The sequence below is a fragment of the Ambystoma mexicanum genome, chromosome 7q (assembly GCF_040938575.1).
Source record: "Ambystoma mexicanum isolate Mex_15411 chromosome 7q, UKY_AmexF1_1, whole genome shotgun sequence".
NCBI lineage: Eukaryota > Metazoa > Chordata > Amphibia > Caudata > Ambystomatidae > Ambystoma > Ambystoma mexicanum.
In genome coordinates this window covers 849062632-849086524 of record NC_090941.1, presented here as the reverse complement: position 1 = coordinate 849086524, position 23893 = coordinate 849062632, and the positions used below count along the sequence as shown (strand labels likewise).

At 52.0% G+C, this 23893-nt stretch overlaps 1 protein-coding gene across 1 annotated transcript in view; it reads left to right on the top strand.

The window, feature by feature from the left end:
- VSTM5 (V-set and transmembrane domain containing 5) overlaps positions 1-14995 on the top strand; it is a 322302-nt gene extending 307307 nt beyond the window's left edge. Inside the window, exon 4 of the mRNA XM_069639533.1 lies at positions 14979-14995. Coding sequence (XP_069495634.1) covers positions 14979-14995 — 17 coding nt within the window. The remainder of the gene's footprint in view (positions 1-14978) is intronic.
- Positions 14996-23893: the final 8898 nt, after the last annotated feature.

Genomic DNA, 23893 nt, shown 5'->3' with positions numbered 1-23893 from the left:
GTATGTATTCCTTACTTGGGTACCAAGGATGCCCTAGAGCTTCACCAGGCTTTCTAATTGGTAGGGTAACACAGCGCCCCAACTTTAACTCTATCAACGCAAATGATAACAACAAGACTTAGGACTCGTATTGAGAATGGACAAGGCAAGACTCACTTTATTGCTGGTTTGCCAACTACATAAACAGACAACACCCCATTAAGCCACCAGCCAAACTAACCCAACCCACTTCCAATTCGCTTCCCATGGTCTGGCCCTGTACAATGTACATCACTTCTGTTTGATCGCTTCTGCCCCCAAGACATAACAATAGTGCTCCTTGTAATTTCTATAGTCTGTCTTCCATTTCCATCCTGCCTCTCGTCATCACGTGATCATCTGCTTCTGGTTCAGTTGCTCTGGTTTGATGATATCCTCCTCAGGTGAGGGACGTAGGGCTGCCACCCCCTGTTGCACTTCCAGCTAAGAATAAAGTTCCATTATCCTAACTGGTATACGCTGGCAAAATCAGAAAATGGCGACCAGGTGTCCTTCACCCAGTCACCCTGAGGGCTCCTGAAAGTGCTGCCTCGGCAGTCCTACTGTGCATGTCCCTCTAGTAGCCCTCAGACCAATAAATGTAGATCTCCCTATACATTGTTCACTAGAATTTAAAGAAGAGCACTTTTGGTTGGCTTTAACTTCACCCACCCTGGATGAAGCCTTGCGAAACTTTGCAAATTCTGCTGTTTGGTGAGGCGTTGTGCAAGGGGGACAAAGTTATTGGGGGGTCCCAAAATGTGTGGTTTTTCCCATAGACGCAATGGGAAAATATGGTGCTCATGCCTACAGCCCAAACCGCTAGATGTATTGTCACAAAATTTGCTTCGGGAGCGGCGGCTTAGTCCCGAACGCGTACTTATGTAAATGTGGTGTAAATCTGTTCTGTTTCTTTTAAAACGGCCAGAAAGTAAGTAAAAAGCAAATTTGTGATTTCTGGGTTCAGTCCGGGGTCTCACTTCCCTGTTTGGTCCAGAGGGTGGCGTGAAGTCCGCAGACTCAGTGATTGGATGATGAAAAGTGTGAGGTGCATCATATTTTCTGAAACACCCGCCATGTTGTATCCGCAGACAGTTGCGGATGACCACGGACATCGTGGTAGGGAAAAAGTCTGGAAAACACATTTTGGGTGATTTGGTGGTGGAAATAGGGGCTGGGTAGGGGAGGTGAAAAAAGACGATATAGGGCTATTTTTGCAGGTGGAAAAAGGTTGGGCAGGTGTTGTAGCAGTCCGCGGACACTGCAGTAGTTCGCGGACAGTGCCAATAACGGATGGCTTGGGCAACACATTTAGAGTTATTTGGTGGGTGAAAGAGGGTTTGTAAAGGGTAGTGGAATGGAATAAAGATGATATGGAGCTGTTTTAATAGGTGGAAAAAAGGGTTTGCAGATGCAGCCAAGTCCGCAGTCAATTTCCGTGTCTGTAGACACAATTTCGATTGCAGGGGGTTCACGGTAGGTTTTATTAGTTGACGGTGTATGGCACATACTTACTTATATAGTTAATTATATTGTGGTGGTTGTGGCCAGTACTCAAATTCTTGAGGGCATGGAGGATAGCTCAGCAGCAACGTGCTCGCCATGGAAAAAAGACGACACGAAGCAATAGGTTCGATCCCCGGGTCTGCGCTTAGACACCTCTGGATATTAAGTGCGTTATATATACGCAACTAGGAGACATATTCCTGTAACATTGCCTCGATGCCCCCAGGCTGTTTGAGCGCTTTACAAATGCAAATAAATAAATAAGTAAATAAGGAGGAGGAAACAGGACAAAGCAACGATCTTAGTAGGCCGTGTGTCAATCATATCGCGCAAGTGCAGGGAAGGTGAGAAGTGCCAAGGGGGTGGGGGGAGAAGTGCAGGTAAGAAAAAAATGCAGCCAGTGATGGCTCAGTGAGTGCAGGTAATAAGAGCAGAGAAATGGGACTGTAGGGTTACAGATACAGACAAGTGCTGGGGGAGCCAAGAGGCAGTGCAAAGTGCAACTGGACAAACAGGGACCTGGGCCAGAGTTCAGAGGGTGGCCAGATGACCAGTGTGTGGTGCAGACAGGTCATCAGGAGGGGAGAGGAAGAGAGAAAGTGGAAGCAAAAAGGAAGGTATTGAGTTGCTTCCGGAACCGGATGTGGTTCTGCTCAAGTTTGAGAGGGGCAGAGAGGCTGTTCCAGAGGAAGGCCCCAGCCAAAGAAAGAGATCTGCCCTCAACTCTCTGCTTGGAAAAGTGACTGACCCTCAGAGAGTTGTAAGTTGATGAGCGGAGAGCTCGACAAGGGAGATGTTTAGGAAGAGAGAGTTGGAGGTAGTGCGGTTCCAGGCCCCAGAAGGCCTTGTGAACAATGCAGAGGGTCTTGAACTTGACCCTTGCCACCACTGGGAGCCAATGAAGAGATTTCAGGGCTGGAGAGATACGATCCCTGGGCTTGAGGCAGGGACAAGTCTTGCAGTCCTGTTCTGGATAAGTTGTAGAGGACAGAGAGTAGAGGCAGGAAGATTTAGAAAAAGGCTATTGCAGTAGTCCTGTCATGATTTACAAATGTTACGAACGAGCTAAGGCAGTTGTACCACAGATTAGACAACTTCACTCACTGTGCGTGCGGTGAATACGAAGTACACGGTTGCACATACGGCAAAGGCTAGTGTCAAAAGACAAATTAAGACATCTGCTGTAGACGATATATTGCCATTGATGAATAACACCTATGGTTTCAGTAAAGGGCAAGCGCATAACTTAGTCCGTGGCTGTAGCAAAGGCGATGAACAAGATTTATCTACGCCCTTCAACGGTGAAGTTTCCTCGAGTTACGCTTCTTTGAGGATTCCAAAAGTTTCTGAGGCCTACCTCGTGGACAAGAAGCACATGGCCCAGGAGAAGGGAAGCTCGACTCCCGGCAAACTGTTCAGGATCTGTCCTGGATGCAACCTACAAAATGTGTTCAAGGAGGATGAGCATTCGAAATCCCTTTACTGCCTCCACGAGGAAAAAACGCACGTGGAGAAGGACTATGGGCCTCATTACAACTCAGGCGTTAAGGGTTAACGCCACCGTTAACCCTTAACGCCTGATTCGGATTTTAACGCCTGCTTTTAGCAGGCGGTAAAATCCATGGCGCTAACCTGCCATGGTGCTAATTACGCCGCCGTAATTTACGGCGGCGTAATTAGCGCCTTCCCCACTCCCATTATGTCCTATGGGGCAAAAATGGGAATGGGGAAGGGAAAATGGGAAATGGGGATTTACCGCCCCACTCACCTTGGAATGGGGCGGTAAATCCGCCATCCACCATGGTGTAAACAGAGTTTAAGGTTGGTTAAGGTTGGTGCACTTAGCACCAAGGTTGTAATGAGGCCCCATGCGTTTTGCTTTAACATGTCAGATCGGACGATGAGGGATCGCCGGACCCGTCTCTCCAACTGGCTGGAAGGCAAGAGCCCAGCAGGTGAGAAGAAGAAGAAGAAGTACAAGCGGTCTTCTAAGTCCTGTGAGGGCGCCCCAGCGACGGGGTCCCAACAGAAGGCAAAGCACCGCAAGTCAGCGGGCCCCGGGAGTGCCGAACGGTCGGGCTCCTCGGCTGCCAGGCAGGGAGCACCTTCACCGACGTCATCAACCGCAAGCCAACGCTCTGGCTCGGGGAAGAGAAAATCCGAGAACCCGGCTAAGCTTCTGGAGAGGCCCCTGTCGATCTCAGAGGAACCGGCCGAGGGGGAGCGAGGCGGTGACCCTCCCGCGCGCCCAAGGCGGCAAAGGCCTTGATCCACCCGGCTAAGGCCTCTATTGAGAGAGTCGCTGCGGCCCTGGTGAAGCCTGTGGCGGCTATCCCAGTGGAGGCGACCTCTGGGCCTAGAGTTTCCCTGCCTCCACGGAGGGAATCCTCTTTTAAGCCCATCGAGAAGACAAAGTGAAGACCTCGGTGGGAAAAGAGGGGGGGGGGGCGGTGACCATTACGGACACGGACTCGACCTCCGAGGAGGAACTGGACAAGAATTTGGAAGAGGCCAGCCCCACGGGAGGAATCCCGAGGAGGGGGACGACGAGAGCGAGGGGGCAACGACAACGAGGTTCCTGTGGAGGAACAACCATTGCTCACGGCACGCCCGTCACAACCCGAGCCTCAGGACAAGCTTCCGGCCATTTTGACGGCAATCCAGGCCTTATGCACGGAGATAAGGACGAGACTGCCCCTACCTCCGACGGATGACCCAGCTGTACCGGGTCGGTCGGGAAGCCCTCCTAACAAGAGGAGGAGCATTCATCCAGTGTCCCTTCAGCCCACACAGCCTTATCAGCCTTTGTCGCCTTCCCCGATCCCGAGGGACAACACGGGAATGGACAAGGCCACGGCGGGGATGGATGACGATGGCAGTGATGACGGGACTGGCCTCCCGTCTCCAATTCCTCGGGCGTCCCCGCCCAACGAGATTGGCTCCTTCCACGCCATGATTGCCAGGGCACCCGAGCTTTTTCAACTCTGCCCTGAGTTGAAGAAGAAGGAAGGCTTCCTCTACCAACGGCGCGAGACAAAAAGGAAGACGGTCCTCGCGGTGCCGTTGCTGGATGATATCTGGGATGAGGGACTTGCCCTCCTCAAGAACCCATCCACGACACCTGCCAAGAGGGACCGGTATGAGAAGAAGTACTGGGCCCCTGAAGCCGCCCCGTTGTGCCTTAGGGCGCAGCCGACCCCGGATTCGGTCATCTCAGCGACGGCCAAGAAGAAAGCGGGGGGGCATCGGCTTCATCCTCAACTTCCCCACTGGACGGCGAGGGAAAGAAGCTGGACGGCATGGGACGACGAGTCATCTCTTCGGTGGCGACGACGATTAAGGCGGCGAACGCCCTAGCGATTGTGGCCCGCTACGACAGGGAATTGTGGTACAAGATCGCCCCCCTGTTGGACTTCCTCCCGGACGACAAGAGGGCAGAGGCCCTGGCGATCCTACAGGAGGGTGCGGTGGCGTCGGACCACGCCATAACGGTGGCCACGGACATTGCTGACACCGGTTTCCGCCAGTTGGGCAACAGCGTTTGCCTTTGATGGCGGGGGTGGCTCAAGGCGACAGATTTCCGCCAGCATGTGCAAGCCAAGGTTTTGGACATGCCCTTCGACGGGAACAATCTGTTTGGAAAGACTGTGGATGAGTCGCTGCTTGTCATCAAGACCGACACGGAGACGGCTCGGGCCATGGGAGTTCTGCAGCCTCGGCAGCAGCCCCCTTTCGGAACTCCAGAGGCAAGCAAGGTGCCTCCAAAGGATTCGGTGGCGGCTCCTCGACCTACCGTCAGGCGGCGAGCTCCTCGTCGCAAGAAGCCTACAGGGGACAAGGCAAGTCCGGCGGATCTCACCATCGTCGCCAGGGAGGCCAGGGCGACAAGGCTGCTTCCAAGCAAGACTGAACCGGCCGTCACGTCGGGCCCCCACCAAAGCACCCCGGTGGGAGGCCAGCTGACAAAGTTCGTCATCGTGTGGAAGTCCATCTCCACCGACCGTTGGGTGCTGGATGCCCTGGCCCACGGGCACACTCTGGAATTTCTAAAGAAGTTCCCCCGAATTCCTCCCGTGGCCAGGAAGGAAAACCACGTCCCTCAACTACTGTTAGAGGTAAGGGCGATTCTCACGAAAGGAGCCATCAAGCTCGTCCCAAAGAGGCTCTGGGGCTCCGGAGTATACTCAAGATACTTCCTCATCAGAAAGAAGACAGGAGGTTGGCGTCCCATCCTGGAATTGCATCGGCTAAACAAATACATCAAGGCACAGAAGTTCCGGATGGTCAACCTTCAGCACGTGCTGGGCCAACTGGAGGAAGGCGACTTCCTATCGTCGTTGGATTTGGAGGATGCGTACTTTCACATCCCCATCCTAAAAGGACACCGAAAGTTTCTCAGGTTCGTAGTCCAAGGGCGACACTACCAGTTCAAGGCCCTCCCATTCGGATTGAAGTCGGTGCCCAGGATGTTCACCAAGTGCCTAGCACCAGTGGCGGCGCGGCTGCGCCTGCAGGGGATCCATGTCTACCCCTACCTGGACGACTGGCTCATCCGAGCAGGGACAAGGGAACTCGCCGTAGAACACACAGCAAAGACTATCCGGCTGCTCACGGACCTGGGATTCTCCATCAACTTCCCCAAATCCCACCTGGTTCCGTCACAGGTCACGCTGTTTCTGGGAGCAAAGCTTGATACAGTAGCGCAGTTGGCCTCGCCTTTGAGGGAAGAACGCAGGCCACCCTGGGCAAGGTACAGCGTCTGCTGGCCACAGACATGGCCAGAGTGAGGTCCATCAAGTCCCTTCTCGGGATGATGTCCTCTTGCATCTGTCTGGTGCGCCTGTGCAGGCTTCGGATGCGTCCTCTGCAGGAGTTCCTCGACGCCCGTTGGACGCAAGCGACGGACAGCTTTGAGGACAAGATCTCGCTCAACGAAGCATTCCGCCATGCAATTCGATGGTGGGGCACCCGCGTGCATCTCGCCACAGGCACGGACTTTCAGACTCCAGCATACCAGGTGACGGTGACGACGGATGCCTCCCTGGAGGGGTGGGGAGCGCACACCAGAGATCTTCACTTGAGAGGCCTGTGGCTCCCAGAGGAGAGGCCGCTCCACATCAACATACTGGAGCTCTGAGCAGTGTTCTGGGCCCTCAAGTCATTCCTCCCATCCCTCAAGGGCAAGGTGGTGAGGATCTTCAATGACAACACCACCACGATGTTCTACATCCGGAAGCAGTGAGGAACCAGATCCCCAGCCCTCTCAAAGGAAGCCCAGGATCTGTGGCACTGGGCCGTTGCCCAGGTGATGTTTCTGGTGCCATCGCTGACTCACTCAGCAGGGAGCTCGTGCCACAAGTGGGAACTACGCCAGGATCAAGTGGATCATTTCTTCCGGCGATGGGGCAAACCCCAAATTGACCTATTCTCGACGCCGATGAACTCCAAGTGCCAGAGGTTCGCCAGCAGGTTCCCCCAGCCGAGGAGCATGGGCGATGCTTTCTCGTTCCCCTGGGACGGCCTGTTCCTGTATGCGTTCCCGCCGTGGCCGTTGCTGCTCAGGCTCATCAACCAACTCGAGAGGTCCCAGTGCAGGATGATCCTTGTCGCACCGAGGTGGCTGAGACAGATATGGTTTCCGGACCTTCTGGACTTGTCGGCGTCTCTGCCAGTCAAACTGTCGACGGACGCAGATCTTCTCTCCAGAGAAGGAGGTGCCATTCTTCATCTAGTCCCGGAGTTGCTGAGCTTGTAGGCCTGGCTCCTGCAGCACTACAGTTTGGAGGGTACGATATCCCGGCTCACTGCAGAGAGGTTCTTGCAAAGGCCACGGCGTACTCAACTCTCAAGTGCTACAGACACAAGTGGAAGAGGTTCTCTGTCTGGTGCCGAGCACAGAAGATTAACCCTCTACGGATTACAGCCCCTCAATTGCTACCGTACTTGCTGTCGCTGGCCAAAGCTCGACTAGCTCACGCTTCCATCAAGATACATCTGGCAGAGATTTCCCGATACACCAGAACTGCAGGACGGTCGTCCTTGTGGTCTCATCGCCTGGTGAAGGAGTTTATGAAAGGGCTGTTCCGATCGTTCCCACCGGTGAAGGCTCCTCCTCAGATGTGGGACGTAGGGCTGCCACCCCCTGTTGCACTTCCAGCTAAGAATAAGGTTCCATTGTCCTAACTGGTATACGCTGGCAAAATCAGAAAATGGCGACCAGGTGTCCTTCACCCAGTCACCCTGAGGGCTCCTGAAAGTGCTGCCTCGGCAGTCCTACTGTGCATGTCCCTCTAATAGACCTCAGGCCAATAAATGTAGATCTCCCTATACATTGTTCACTAGAATTTAAAGAAGAGCACTTTCGGTTGGCTTTAACTTCACCCACCCTGGATGAATCCTTGCAAAACTTTGCAAATTCTGCAGTTTGGTGAGGCGTTGTGCAAGGGGGACAAAGTTATTGGGGGGTCCCAAAATGTGTGGTTTTTCCCATAGACGCAATGGGAAAAAATGGTGCTCATGCCTACAGCCCAAACCGCTAGACGTATTGTCACAAAATTTGCTTCGGGAGCAGCGGCTTAGTCCCGAACGCGTACTTATGTAAATGTGGTGTGAATCTGTTCTTTTGTTTCTTTTAAAACGGCCAGAAAGTAAGTAAAAAGCAAATTTGTGATTTCTGGGTTCAGTCCGGGGTCTCACTTCCCTGTTTGGTCCAGAGGGTGGCGTGAAGTCCGCAGACTCATTGATTGGATGGTGAAAAGTGTGAGGTGCATCATATTTTCTGAAACACCCGCCATGTTGTATCCGCAGACAGTTGCAGATGACCGCGGACATCGTGGTAGGGAAAAAGTCTGGAAAACACATTTTGGGTGATTTGGTGGTGGAAATAGGGGCTGGGTAGGGGAGGTGAAAAAAGACGATATAGGGCTATTTTTGCAGGTGGAAAAAGGTTGGGCAGGTGTTGTAGCAGTCCGCGGACACTGCAGTAGTTCGCGGACAGTGCCAATAACGGATGGCTTGGGCAACACATTATTTGGTGGGTGAAAGAGGGTTTGGAAAGGGTAGTGCAATGGAATAAAGATGATATGGAGCTGTTTTAATAGGTGGAAAAAAGGGTTTGCAGATGCAGCCAAGTCCGCAGTCAATTTCCGTGTCTGTAGACACAATTTCGATTGCAGGGGGTTCATAATAGGTTTTATTAGTTGACGGTGTATGGCACATACTTACTTATATAGTTAATTGTATTGTGGTGGTTGTGGCCAGTACTCAAATTCTTGAGGGCATGGAGGATAGCTCAGCAGCAACGTGCTCGCCATGGAAAAAAGACGACACGAAGCAATAGGTTCGATCCCCGGGTCTGGGCTTAGACACCTCCGGATATTAAGTGCGTTATATATACGCAACTAGGAGACATATTCCTGTAACAGTGCCTCGATGCCCCAGGCTGTTTGAGCGCTTTAAAACTGCAAATAAATAAATAAGTAAATAAGGAGGAGGAAACAGGACAAAGCAACGATCTTAGTAGGCCTTGTGTCAATCATATCGCGCAAGTGCAGGGAAGGCGAGAAGTGCCAAGGGGGTGCGGGGAGAAGTGCAGGTAAGAAAAAAATGCAGCCAGTGATGGCTCAGTGAGTGCAGGTAATAAGTGCAGAGAAATGGGACTGCAGGGTTACAGATACAGACAAGTGCTGGGGGAGCCAAGAGGCAGTGCAAAGTGCAACTGGACAAACAGGGACCTGGGCCCGAGTTCAGAGGGTGGCCAAGTGACCAGTGTGTGGTGCAGACAGGTCATCAGGAGGGGAGAGGAAGAGAGAAAGTGGAAGCAAAAAGGAAGGTATTGAGTTGCTTCCGGAACCGGATGTGGTTCTGCTCAAGTTTGAGAGGGGCAGAGAGGCTGTTCCAGAGGAAGGCCCCAGCCAAAGAAAGAGATCTGCTCTCAACTCTCTGCTTGGAAAAGCGACTGACCCTCAGAGAGTTGTAAGTTGATGAGCGGAGAGCTCGACAAGGGAGATGTTTAGGAAGAGAGAGTTGGAGGTAGTGCGGTCCCAGGCCCCAGAAGGCCTTGTGGACAATGCAGAGGGTCTTGAACTTGACCCTTGCCACCACTGGGAGCCAATGAAGAGATTTCAGGGCTGGAGAGATACGATCCCTGGGCTTGAGGCCAAGGACAAGTCTTGCAGTCCTGTTCTGGATAAGCTGTAGAGGACAGAGAGTAGAGGCAGGAAGATTTAGAAAAAGGCTATTGCAGTAGTCCTGTCATGATTTACAAATGTTACGAACAAGCTAAGGCAGTTGTACCACATATTAGACAACTTCACTCACTGTGCGTGCGGTGAATACGAAGTACACGGTTGCACATACGGCAAAGGCTAGTGTCAAAAGACAAATTAAGACATCTGCTGTAGACGATATATTGCCATTGATGAATACACCTATGGTTTCAGCTAAGGGCAAGCGCATAACTTAGTCCGTGGCTTTAGCAAAGGCGATGAACAAGATTTATCTATGCCCCTCAACGGTGAAGTTTCCTCGAGTTACGCTTCTTGGAGGATTCCAAAAGTTTCTGAGGCCTACCTCGTGGACAAGAAGCACATGGCCCAGGAGAAGGGAAGCTCGACTCCCGGCAAACTGTTCAGAATCTGCCCTGGATGCAACCTACAAAATGTGTTCAAGGAGGACGAGCATTCGAAATGCCTTTACTGCCTCCACGAGGAAAAAACGCACGTGGAGAAGGACTGTGCGTTTTGCTTTAACATGTCAGATCGGACGATGAGGGATCGCCGGACCCGTCTCTCCAACTGGCTGGAAGGCAAGAGCCCAGCAGGTGAGAAGAAGAAGAAGAAATACAAGCGGTCTTCTAAGTCCTGTGAGGGCGCCCCGGCGACGGGGTCCCAACAGAAGGCAAAGCACCGCAAGTCAGCGGGCCCCGGGAGTGCCGAACGGTCGGGCTCCTTGGCTGCCAGGCAGGGAGCACCTTCACCGACGTCATCAACCGCGAGCCAACGCTCTGGCTCGGGGAAGAGAAAATCCGAGAACCCGGCTAAGCTTCTGGAGAGGCCCCTGTCGATCTCGGAGGAACCGGCCGAGGGGGAGCGAGGCGGTGACCCTCCCCCGAAGGTGAAGGCCTCAAGCACGCCCAAGGTGGCAAAAGCCTTGATCCACCCGCCTAAGGCCTCTATTGAGAGAGTCGCTGCGGCCCTGGCGAAGCCTGTGGCGGCTATCCCAGTGAGGCGACCTCGGGGCCTAGAGTTTCCCTGCCTCCACGGAGGGAATCCTCTTTTAAGCCCATCGAGAAGACCCAGTGAAGACCCCGATGGGAAAAGAGGGGGGGGCCGGTGACCATTATGGACACGGACTCAACCTCCGAGGAGGAACTGGACAAGAATTTGGAAGAGGCCAGCCCCACGGGAGTAATCCCGAGGAGGGGGACGACGAAAGCGAGGGTGGCAACGACGACGAGGTTCCTGTGGAGGAACAACCATCGCTCCCGGCACGCCCGTCACAACCCGAGCCTCAGGACAACCTGCCGGCCATTTTGACGGCAATCCAGGCCTTATGCACGGAGACAAGGACGAGACTGCCCCTACCTCCGACGGATGACCCAGCTGTACCGGGTCGGTCGGGAAGCCCTCCGAACAAGAGGAGGAGCATTCATCCAGTGTCCCTTCAGCCTACACAGCCTTATCAGCCTTTGTCGCCTTCCCCGATCCCGAGGGACGACACGGGAATTGACAAGGCCACGGCGGGGACGGATGACGACGGCAGTGATGACGGGACTGGCCTCCCGTCTCCAATTCCTCGGGCGTCCCCGCCCGACGAGATTGGCTCCTTCCACGCCATGATTGCCAGGGCACCTGAGCTTTTTCAACTCTGCCCTGAGGAGAAGAAGAAGGAAGGCTTCCTCTACCAACGGCGCGAGACAAAAAGGAAGACGGTCCTCGCGGTGCCGTTGCTGGATGACATCTGGGACGAGGGACTTGCCCTCCTCAAGAACCCATCCACGACACCTGCCAAGAGGGACCGGTATGAGAAGAAGTACTAGGTCCCCGAAGCCACCCCGTTGTGCCTTAGGGCGCAGCCGACCCCGGATTCGGTCGTCTCAGCGGCAGCCAAGAAGAAAGCGGGGGGGCATCGGCTTCATCCTCAACTTCCCCATTGGACGGCGAGGGAAAGAAGCTGGACGGCATGGGACGACGAGTCATCTCTTCGGCGGCGACGACGATTAAGGCGGCGAACGCCCTAGCGATTGTGGCCCACTACGACAGGGAATTGTGGTACAAGATCGCCCCCCTGTTGGACTTCCTCCCGGACGACAAGAGGGCAGAGGCCCTGGCGATCCTACAGGAGGGTGCGGTGGCATCGGACCACACCATAACGGTGGCCACGGACATTGCCGACACCGGTTTCCACCAGTTGGGCAACAGCGTTTGCCTTTGATGGCGGGGGTGGCTCAAGGCGACAGATTTCCGCCAGCACGTGCAAGCCAAGGTTTTGGACATGCCCCTTGACGGGAACAATCTGTTTGGAAAGACTGTGGATGAGTCGCTGCAGGTCATCAAGACCGACACGGAGACGGCTCGGGCCATGGGAGTTCTGCAGCCTCGGCAGCCGCCCATTCGGAACTCCAGAGGCAAGCAAGGTGCCTCCAAAGGATTCGGTGGCGGCTCCTCGACCTACCGTCAGGCGGCCCGCTCCTCGTCGCAAGAAGCCTACAGGGGACGAGGCAAGTCTGGTGGATCTCACCGTCGTCACCAGGGAGGCCAGGGCGACAAGGCTGCTTCCAAGCAAGACTGAACTGGCCGTCACGTCGGGCCCCCACCAAAGCACCCCGGTGGGAGGCCGGCTGACAAAGTTCGTCATCGTGTGGAAGTCCATCTCCACCGACCGTTGGGTGCTGGATGCCCTGGCCCACGGGCACACTCTGGAATTTCTAAAGAAGTGCCCCCGAATTCTTCCCGTGGCCAGGAAGGAAAACCACGTCCCTCAACTACTGTTAGAGGTAAGGGTGATGCTCAAGAAAGGAGCCATCAAGCTCGTCCCAAAGAGCCTCTGGGGCTCCGGAGTATACTCAAGATACTTCCTCATCAGAAAGAAGACAGGAGGTTGGCGTCCCATCCTGGAATTGCATCGGCTAAACAAATACATCAAAGCACAGAAGTTCCGGATGGTCACCCTTCAGCACGTGCTGGGCCAACTGGAGGAAGGCGACTTCCTATCGTCATTGGATTTGGAGGATGCGTACTTTCACATCCCCATCCTAAAAGGACACCGAAAGTTTCTCAGGTTCGTCGTCCAAGGGCGACACTACCAGTTCAAGACCCTCCCATTCGGATTGAAGTCCGTGCCCAGGATGTTCACCAAGTGCCTAGCACCAGTGGCGGCGCGGCTGTGCCTGCAGGGGATCCATATCTACCCCTACCTGGATGACTGGCTCATCCGAGCAGGGACAAGGGAACTCGCCGTAGAACACACAGCAAAGACTATCTGGCTGCTCACGGACCTGGGATTCTCCATCAACTTCCCCAAATCCCACCTGGTTCCATCGCAGGTCACGCTGTTTCTGGGAACCAAGCTCGATACAGTAGCGCAGTTGGCCTTGCCTTCGAGGAAAGAACGCAGGCCACCCTGGGCAAGGTACAGCGCTTGCTGGCCACGGACGTGGCCAGAGTGAGGTCCATCAAGTCCCTTCTCAGGATGATGTCCTCTTGCATCTATCTGGTGCGCCTGTGCAGGCTTCGGATGCGTCCTCTGCAGGAGTTCCTCGACCCCCGTTGGACGCAAGCGACAGACAGCTTTGAGGACAAGATCTCGCTCAACGAAGCATTCCGCCATGCAATTCGATGGTGGGGCACCCGCGCGCATCTCGCCGCAGTCACGGACTTTCAGACTCCAGCATACCAGGTGACGGTGACGACGGATGCCTCCCTGGAGGGGTGGGGAGCGCACACCAGAGATCTTCACTTGAGAGGCCTGTGGCTCCCAGAGGAGAGGCCGCTCCACATCAACATACTGGAGCTCTGAGCATTGTTCTGGGCCCTCAAGTCATTCCTCCCGTCCCTCAAGGGCAAGGTGGTGAGGATCTTCAACGACAACACCACCACGATGTTCTACATCCGGAAGCAGGGAGGAACCAGATCCCCAGCCCTGTCAAAGGAAGCCCAGGATCTGGGGCACTGGGCCGTTGCCCAGGTGATGTTTCTGGTGCCATCGCCGACTCACTCAGCAGGGAGCTCGTGCCACGAGTGGGAACTACGCCAGGATCAAGTGGATCATTTCTTCCGGCGATGGGGCAAACCCCAAATTGACCTATTCTCGACGCTGACGAACTCCAAGTGCCAGAGGTTCGCCAGCAGGTTCCCCCAGCCGAGGAGCATGGGCGATGCTTTCTCGTTCCGCAGGGCCGGCCTGTTCCTGTATGCGTTCCCGCTGTTGCCGTTGCTGCTCAGGCTCATCAACCAACTCGAGAGATCCCAGTGCAGGATGATCCTTGTCGCACCGAGGAGGCTGAGACAGATATGGTTTCCGGACCTTCTGGACTTGTCGGCGTCTCTGCCAGTCAAACTGTCGACGGACGCAGATCTTCTCTCCAGAGAAGGAGGTACCATTCTTCATCACGTCCCGGAGTTGCTGAGCTTGTAGGCCTGGCTCCTGCAGCACTACAGTTTGGAGGGTACGATATCCCGGCTGACTGCAGAGAGGTTCTTGCAAAGGCCACGGCGTACTCAACTCTCAAGTGCTACAGACACAAGTGGAAGAGGTTCTCTGTCTGGTGCCGTGCACAGAAGATTAACCCTCTACGGATTACAGCCCCTCAATTGCTACCGTACTTGCTGTTGCTGGCCAAAGCTCGACTAGCTCACTGTAACGCTCACCTGATTCCCACGGAGGCGCGGGTCTTGGCAGGAAGGTGTCTGTGACTCGAAAAGTGATGTGCAGGACTCGATTGGCTTCTGGGGTCGAACCTCTTCGCACTGTGTGTCGAACTCGAAGGGTGAGGTTTCTGCAGGTGAAAGAATATGGGGATTAAAGGTCTGGGTTGTTGAATGTCCCTATCTCACTCTCTCTCTCTCTTCCCAGCTTGTCTGTAGAGCCCCCCTCCTAGGTCAACGTGCTCACCTTAGATAGGTGAATGCTGGGCTCTCCATCTGCGTCTAGTGCAGGGTGCCGTTGCCAGTTCCTTCACTGGTGAAACATTGGCCTCTTGACTTCAGAGGATGGTTACCGACGTTGTCTGCACGACCGGTAAGTTTCTGGACACCTTTTGTCTTTAAAGTCTTTTAATGCATGGCAGTGAAGCGCCTGTAAATTCGTAAGTATGGCAAGCGCTCTAACTGTCTCTTTCCTTGCAGATTAGTTTGTGTTTAAGAGACGCCGGAGTATTCGCAGGCCTTTGATTGTGACGAGCGTGATGGGCGTGAGTAAGTACCTGCTTAATGTCTTTTTCTTTGTCTTTACAGGCGACGATGCAGAATGAAGAATTCCGGAATTCGCCACGTGCCGGTAAGTGTAACAATGCTGTTGTCTTTGCAGGTGAAGATGCAGCGTGAAGAATCCGGAATGCACAGCGTGCCGGTAAGTATAACAATGCTGTTGGTCTTTGCAGGCGAAGGTGCAGCGTGAGACACGGCCGCTGCCGATGGATCAGGTGAGTAAGCACTGCGTGTAAAGTTCGTCTTGCTAACCTGTTGTTTCTGGTCTTTTGCAGGTGCTGATGTTGATCGGGTACAGGAATGGTAAGTATATTCTTGCAGGTTCAGGATCAAAAGAAGAAAGGCTGGAACAGACTCGGTGAGCGTTCTGCTGCAGATGCAGAATAACGCGAAGCACGTTTCATCAATCGGGTGTGGTTTAAATAGCCTTGGAGTGATGAGGCGTCTTCTTCCACGGCCCCGCCTAGGTAAGAAAAGAGTTCCTGCTTCCAGAAGAGTTCCAGTGCTGTATCCAGGGAGTGGAACTGCCCCACCCAGGTAAGAAAGTAGTCCCTGTTCACAGAGGGCTTCTAAGAGGCTGGTAAGTAAGCAGCATGGTCTGCCGCAGGTAAGTCCACCCAAGCACTTTCACACCAATGATGAGCCCGGCGCTTCCAGTGCCGGGACCGATGATTCTGATGAGCCTGGTGCCACCGGCGCCAGGACAAGGTCCAAAAGGTCCCTGTGGGGACCGGCTGGTGCCTAGGATTAGGGTTAGGGGCCTGCTTCCAAGGACGTTGGGCTGGTCCTGGCTCCTTGGAAGCAGTGATCATGACAGTACCCCCCCTCAAGGCCCCTCCTAAGCGTGTCTCCTCCGGGGGCTTTGGCTTGTCGGGGTGATTCAGATGGAATCTCTTGACCAGACGAGGTGCGTGGACATGTTCTGAGGGTTCCCAAGACCTTTCCTGGGGACCGTATCCTTTCCAATCAACCAGATAGTATCATTTAGATCTGGAGATTTTGGAGTCTAGGATGTTCCTTACTTCGAATTCGAGTTCTCCGTCTACCAAAACGGGTTCTGGGAGTTCAGTCAATTGGGTTTCTGGTTGTACTGGTTTTAATAAGGAGACATGGAATACTGGATGTATTTTCATATGCGTAGGTAATTCCAATTTGACAGCCACCGGATTAATTATGGCAGATATGAGGTAGGGTCCAAGATATCTCGGGATGAAGGTACGGGGTCCTCTTAAAGGCAGGTGCTTAGTGGATAACCAGACCTGATCTCCTACAGCGTAGTGAGGGGACTCTTTACGGTGCCGATCGGCTGCCTTTTTGAATTGAGCTTTAGCTCTTTGCAGATGGGTAGTGGCTTCCTTAAAAGCACAGGTGATCTCCGAATGCAAGTGATCCACAGCAGGTGCTTAAATTTCTTGGGGAGGATCCAGGTTGGAGGTTCTTGGATGGTGTCCGTATAATAGGAAAAAAGGAGTCTTCCCGGTTCCAGAATGAGTCGAATTGTTGTAAGCGTATTCAGCGATCCAAATAATGTCCTTCCAGGGGTTTTCTGTTTGTTGGAGCATGCAACGTAGATATTGTTCTAGTGTCTGATTTGTCCTTTCGGTTTGTCCGTCAGTTTGGGGATGGTGACTGGTCGAAAGTCTTACATCAACTTGGGCTAGACGACAGCAACTGTGCCAGAAGTGGGAGATGAATTGACTTCCCCTATCGGAGACTAAAACCGAAGGAAAACCGTGTAAGCGAACAATGTTTGCCAAGAATTCTCGGGCCAATACTGAGGCTGAAGGTAGACCCTTCAGGGGTATGAAGTGAGCCATCTTGGAGAATAGATCCACGACTACTAAAATGGTCGTATACCCCAAGCATGGAGGTAAGTCCGTGATAAAATCCATGGACAGGGTATGCCATGGACAGGGAGGGATGTCAAGTGGCTGTAATAGGCCGGCTGGTTTCTGCTTTTGACTTTTATTCTGGGCACACACACCGCAGGAGATTACAAAGTCTCTAATATCCTTTTTCAACGATGGCCACCAGAAATGTCTTTTAATCTTTTCCATGGTTTTGGTAATGCCAGGGTGCCCCTCCATTAGAGAATCGTGATAACAGGAGATTACTTGTTTTTGTAGTTTCTCACAGGGCAAGTGCAATTGTCCTCGGAAATATGGTAGGTCTTGATCTACTGAGAATTCTTTTCCCTTTAATTGCCAGTCCTGCAAATCGGCCGGAGTTAGGAGTGATTTAACCGTGGTCTTGATGTCTTCAAAAGATTGAGTGCTGACCAAACCCAAAATCCTTTGTTCTGGGATTATGGGTATTGGATCTGGATTGATCAAATGTTCATCTACTCCCATCCGGGAGAGGGCATCCGCTTTTCCGTTCTTACTGCCTGGTCGATAAGTAATTATAAAGTCAAATTCTGCTAGAAACAGAGCCCAGCGAAGCTGTCTGGAAGACTGAGCTTTGGCTGTCTTTAGATATTGTAAATTGCGGTGGTCAGTCATTACGGTGACTGTGTGTCTGGCTCCTAGAAGATAATGCCGCCAGGCTTTAAAGGCCGATCTGATGGCCAAAAGTTCCTTGTCTGTAATTGAATAGTTGATCTCGGGAGGCGAAAACTTGCGGGACCAAAAGGCAACAGGATGTAGTTGGTGTGTGACCGGATCTCTTTGTGATAACACTGCCCCCATAGCAAGACTAGAAGCATCCGTTTCCATGATGTAAGGAAGTTCTGGGCAAGGATGTTTTAAAACAGGTGCAGAAATGAATTTAGCTTTTTTTAAGTCCTGAAAAGCTTGTTCTGCTTCAGAAGACCACTCAAAACGTTTGTTCTTTTTCAACAGAGCGGTGATGGGCTGGACTATCCGATAAAATTCAGGAATGAATCTGCGGTAAAAGTTAGCGAATCCTAACATGCTTTGAACTCCTTTTACAGAGGTTGGTGATGGCCACTTGATAATTGCATCAACTTTCTTTGAATCCATATGGACTCCGTTAGGTGACAATATGAATCCCAGGAACTCGACTTCCGTTACGTTGAAAACGCATTTCTCAAGCTTAGCAAAAAGATTATGTTGACGCAATCTCTCGAGAACCTTTTTAACGTGTCTCTGATGTTCTTCTCCTGATGATGAATAGACGAGGATGTCGTCAATGTAGATAACAACACACACGTCTATGAGTTCTCTAAGGACATCGTTCATAAAATATTGGAAAGCAGCAGGAGCATTACACAGTCCAAAGGGCATCACTTGATATTCGAATAGCCCGTACTTGGTGCGGAAGGCCGTTTTCCATTCATCGCCCTCTTTTACCCGTACCAAGTGGTAGGCTCCTCTGAGATCCAGCTTTGTGTATATACATGCATCTTTGACTTGGTCCAGGAGTTCAGGGATCAAAGGTAACGGGTATCTGTTTTTAACAGTGATCTGATTCAGGGCGCGATAATCTATGCAAGTCCTAAGGTCTCCTTCCTTTTTCAGAACGAAGAACAAAGCCGATGAAGCTGGAGATTTTGAAGGACGGATAAACCCGTTAGCTAGGTATTGGTCCAGGTACTGTCTGAGGTGAAGGTTCTCTGGCTCGGTGAGGGCATAGATCCTGCTGCAAGGAGGAGTTGTTCCGGGTATCAGATCTATTTGACAGTCGTAAGACCTATGAGGAGGCAGGGTGTTAGCTTGATCCTTCCGGAAGACGTCTTGGAATTCCTGGTATTCGGGAGGTAATTTGGGAACCTCCTCAGAAGAGATCGCCGCCAGTGAAACATCAGGCCGAGGATAACAAGTGGTAAAACACTCTGGAAACTGAACCGTCTTTGCTCGCCAATCGATCTGAGGATTGTGCTTCTCTAACCAAGGGATTCCCAGAATGATCTGGAACTGAGGGGCCTTGATTACATCGAACACGATTCTCTCCCGGTGTCCATCTTGACTCACTAGCGTCACTTCTTGGGTGGCATGCGTTACTGGTCCGGAGGCTATCTCCGTGCCATACACAGTAGTGATGACGTCTTTTACTGTCTTAGGGACATGGGGTAGATTCATCCTTGATACCATTTCACGGTCCACATAGTTACCGATTGCTCCGCTGTCAATGTAAGCTTCAATTGCATGCAAACGATCCGGACGTTCAGGACTAATGAGGACCATGGGTATCACAAAATGCGAGGTCACGGGCCAGATCTTAACGCTCAGCAAGAGGACCTCTACTCTTGTCGGGCGAGGTCGTTTCCCTGCTCAGAATTTGTGGTACAGGTATCCGCGGCTCCTACAGTCTTCTTAGCTGGTTTCACTGGACAGTCCCGAAGAAAGTGTCCTGAGTTTCCGCAATAGAGGCATAATTGCAGCTGCCTTCTTCTTTCCCGCTCTTTCTGGGTTAAAGTTCCTTTCATGCCCCCTAATTGCATGGGTTCCACAGTGTCAGCTCCCTTATTCGAGGTCTGTGGTTTAGAAAACACTCGGGTATCAAATCTGGAACGATCTGCCTTCCTGTTCTGTAGTCTATGGTCCAATTGGACAACTAAGTCAATATAGTCAGAACATTCTTGTGGAGGATTCACAACTTGCGCTAGCACATCCTTGAGCTCTCCACGCAGGCCTCTGTAGAAAAGCGTTATTCTCTTGTCCTCGGGCCATTGTGTTTCCACTATGAGTCTATTGAAAGAGGCTATATAAGTCAAGAGGTCTTGATTACCCTGTCGTAATGAGAGAAGTTCATTGTCCAAGGCCTGCCCTTGTGCATGTCTTGCGAACAGTTTCTCCATGCTGGACTGGAAGGCCTGAAAATCATGTAAAACCGGATCATCCTGGGTGACTAAAGGGATCGACCAATCTGCAGCGCTGCCACTGAGATAAGAAAGCACGAAAGCCACCTTGGCCTGGTCTGTTGGGAATGCAGCTGGTCGACATAAGAAGTGTAGGCGGCACTGGTTGATGAACACTGCGAATTTCTTTGGATCACCAGAAAAGCGTTTGGGCGGAGCCAAGGGCACATTACCGGGCAGATTGATTTGCACTGGATTTGAAGCTGATGCAGAAGGATAACTCCCTCCTGGAACGGGCAAAGGTGTCTGTCCTGCCTGCGTTTGTAACAACTGCCTAGCAAGGTCCTCTGTTCGCTCCTTGGAAATTATCAGTTCTCTTCTTAGAGAGTTCGTTTCCTGACGAGCTGCATGTACTTCTGCTCTTAATTCCCCATGCAACTGGGCTAGTTGATCAGTGTCTGAGGTTTCCATTGCGCCTGGGTAGGAGTTTTGTGGTGGGCTTTGCGTTCTGTAACGCTCACCTGATTCCCACGGAGGCGCAGGTCTTGGCAGGAAGGTGTCTGTGACTCGAAAAGTGATGTGCAGGACTCGATTGGCTTCTGGGGTCGAACCTCTCAGCACTGTGTGTCAAACTCGAAGGGTGAGGTTTCTGCAGGTGAAAGAATATGGGGATTAAAGGTCTGGGTTGTTGAATGTCCCTATTTCACTCTCTCTCTCTCTCTTCCCAGCTTGTCTGTAGAGCCCCCCCCCCCAGGTCAACATGCTCACCTTAGATAGGTGAATGCTGGGCTCTCCATCTGCGTCTAGTGCAGGGTGCCGTTGCCAGTTCCTTCACTGGTGAAACATTGGCCTCTTGACTTCAGAGGATAGTTACCGACGTTGTCTGCACGACCGGTAAGTTTCTGGACACCTTTTGTCTTTAAAGTCTTTTAATGCGTGGCAGTGAAGCGCCTGGAAATTCGTAAGTATGGCAAGCACTCTAACTGTCTCTTTCCTTGCAGATTAGTTCGTGTTTAAGAGACGCCGGAGTATTCGCTGGCGTTTGATTGCGACGAGCGTGATGGGTGTGAGTAAGTACCTGCTTAATGTCTTTTTCTTTGTCTTTACAGGCGACGATGCAGAATGAAGAATTCCGGAATTCGCCGCGTGCCGGTAAGTGTAACAATGCTGTTGTCTTTGCAGGTGAAGATGCAGCGTGAAGAATCCGGAATGCACAGCGTGCCGGTAAGTATAACAATGCTGTTGGTCTTTGCAGGCGAAGGTGCAGCGTGAGACACGGCCGCTGCCGATGGATCAGGTGAGTAAGCACTGCGTGTAAAGTTTGTCTTGCTAACCTGTTGTTTCTGGTCTTTTGCAGGTGCTGATGTTGATCGGGTACAGGAATGGTAAGTATATTCTTGCAGGTTCAGGATCAAAAGAAGAAAGGCTGGAACAGACTTGGTGAGCGTTCTGCTGCAGAGGCAGAATAACGCGAAGCACGTTTCATCAATCAGGTGTGGTTTAAATAGCCTTGGAGTGATGAGGCGTCTTCTTCCACGGCCCCGCCTAGGTAAGAAAAGAGTTCCCGCTTCCAGAAGAGTTCCAGTGCTGTATCCAGGGAGTGGAGCTGCCCTACCCAGGTAAGAAAGTAGTCCCTGTTCACAGAGGGCTTCTAAGAGGCTGGTAAGTAAGCAGCATGGTCTGCCGCAGGTAAGTCCACCCAAGCACTTTCACACCAATGATGAGCCCGGCGCTTCCAGTGCCGGGACCGATGAGTCTGATGAGCCTGGTGCCACCGGCGCCAGGACAAGGTCCAAAAGGTCCCTGTGGGGACAGGCTGGTGCCTAGGATTAGGGTTAGGGGCCTGCTTCCAAGGACGTTGGGCTGGTCCTGGCTCCTTGGAAGCAGTGATCATGACACTCACGCTTCCATCAAGATACATCTGGCAGCGATTTCCCGATACACCAGAACTGCAGGACGGTCGTCCCTGTGGTCTCATCGCCTGGTGAAGGAGTTTATGAAAGGGCTGTTCCGATCGTTCCCGCCGGTGAAGGCTCCAGCCCTGGCGTGGGAGCTCAACGAGGTGCTGACCAGGCTCATGCGCCCGCCATTCGAGCCTTTGCTTTCGGCTCCGTTTAAGTTCCTGTCGTGGAAAACAGTGTTCCTTCTGGCCATCACCTCTGCACGACGCGTGGGAGAGATTCAGGCCCTTTCCTGCAATCCTCCATACTTGACTTTCCATGAGACGAGGGTGGTGCTGAGGACGCACCCCTCCTTCATGCCCAAGGTGCCGTCGTACTTCCATCTCAACAAGCCCTTGGTGTTACCAGTCTTTTTCCCGTCGCCTTCGTCACCGGCTGAGAGGACTTTGCACTCGCTGGATGTAGCTAGTGCGCTGAAGTTCTACGTGGACCGAACAAAGAGTTTTTGGAAGACATCACAGCTATTTGTGAACTTTGGACCTGTGAACCAAGGGAAGGCTCTCTCGAAGGCTTCCATTTCCAGATGGCTCTGCTGCTGCATCATGCACTGTCATCGGTTGGCAAACCGACCGTTGCCCGGCCATCCGAGAGCCCATTCGACCAGAGCGATCGCTGCCACCACGGCGTTCTTGTCTGGTGTGCCCCTGCTGGACATCTGCAGGGCTGCTACGTGGAGGTCGACTCACACCTTCTCGAGATTCTACTGCATCGACTGGGATTCCAGGGAGGAGTCCAGAGTCGGCCAGGCAGTGCTGCACAACCTGTTCGCTTAAGGTGAGCCTGGTGAGGAGGTAAGAGATGCTTAATGTTGAGTTTTATGTAATGCTTAATGTTGAGCCTTGCCACCTCCTGTGGTTGTGCATGTGTGTACTGCTATGTATTCTTATATTCATGAGCATGTGAATCCATGCCAGACCCCATGCTGGAGAAGGAACAAGTTACTTACCTGTAACTTTTGTTCTCCAGCATGGGTCTGGCATGGATTCACATGCAAACCCTCCCTCCTATGCCTCTGTGGCTCTTCACTTGGTCATACTGCCACTTTACGTGCTACCAAATCTGAGGATGGCTGCCAGGGGCGGGGCTTAGGGAGAGGGCAGTCATTGGCTGGGGGCAATATGACCCAGAGACCAGTGATTGGTTACTACTAAGAAAGACAGATCAGAAACAAAACTGATACTGATTTTTCTTTACCGAGGATTCCCAGCCTGACGACAGGGAATATTCATGAGCATGTGAATTAATGCCAGACCCATGCTGGAAAACAACAGTTACAGGTAAGTAACTTGTTCCATAACCTTGTTTACCTTCCTTTATGATCCCTGTCTTCGCATGCCTTTATGGCATCATCACAACATAAGTCTTGCTCCCAACGCTCACAGAACCCCCTTTTTTACGCTTATTGCGCAATTTATTTTACTGAACTCCTTATACCAGTGCACTAATTCCCAATTCACCTGTTTTTCATTTGCAGAGTGAATTCCATTCTAATCTTCCCCTTGCTATGATCCACTCCAGCTTTTCATGTGTGCAGGTAAACCATCTATCAACACATTACTAATTACAGTATAAATAATCATCCTCATGGGTTTGCAAACATTTCCCTAATTCCTTCTGTAACATCACTTCTAGAAGGGCGAAGGAGTGGCTAAATTGCGGGGCCAACCGAAGAGGAGGCAAGCTCAAGGGTCTATTTTGTATCACCATAGCTCCTGAATGGCGACAGCACCTTGTACAACACCAGATTACCTCTGCTAATATATGAGAACATAATGTGAGACATACTGTGGTGGTAATGTACGGCTGGTCAGACACTTCCTATTTACTGCAAACAAGAAATCTCCTGGAATACATATCGTTGCTGTACGATGGGCCACCTCAAATGCTTTTTTCTCTTTATTGAACACCGTTTCCAACACCTGCAAGCTCTTTGTCACATCTGTTACTAGTCTTACTGCTTCTTCTACTTCTTCTAAATGCTGGAATCTAGGTGGCACTAACTTAGGCCACTGCGTCCAAAACTCAATATACACCTTTACCATCCTTTTCTCTGTAGCTGGCCAGAAAACAGTAAACTTCTTATTACCTGTATGAACAGTGAAATGCACATCAGACTCTTTTTGTAACATGTTTAAGAGTATGTACATGTATATATGCTGTATATTTTTGTAACTTCTGTAACTACTGCTTTTTGTAACATGTTTAAAAGTATGAGCCCGGTC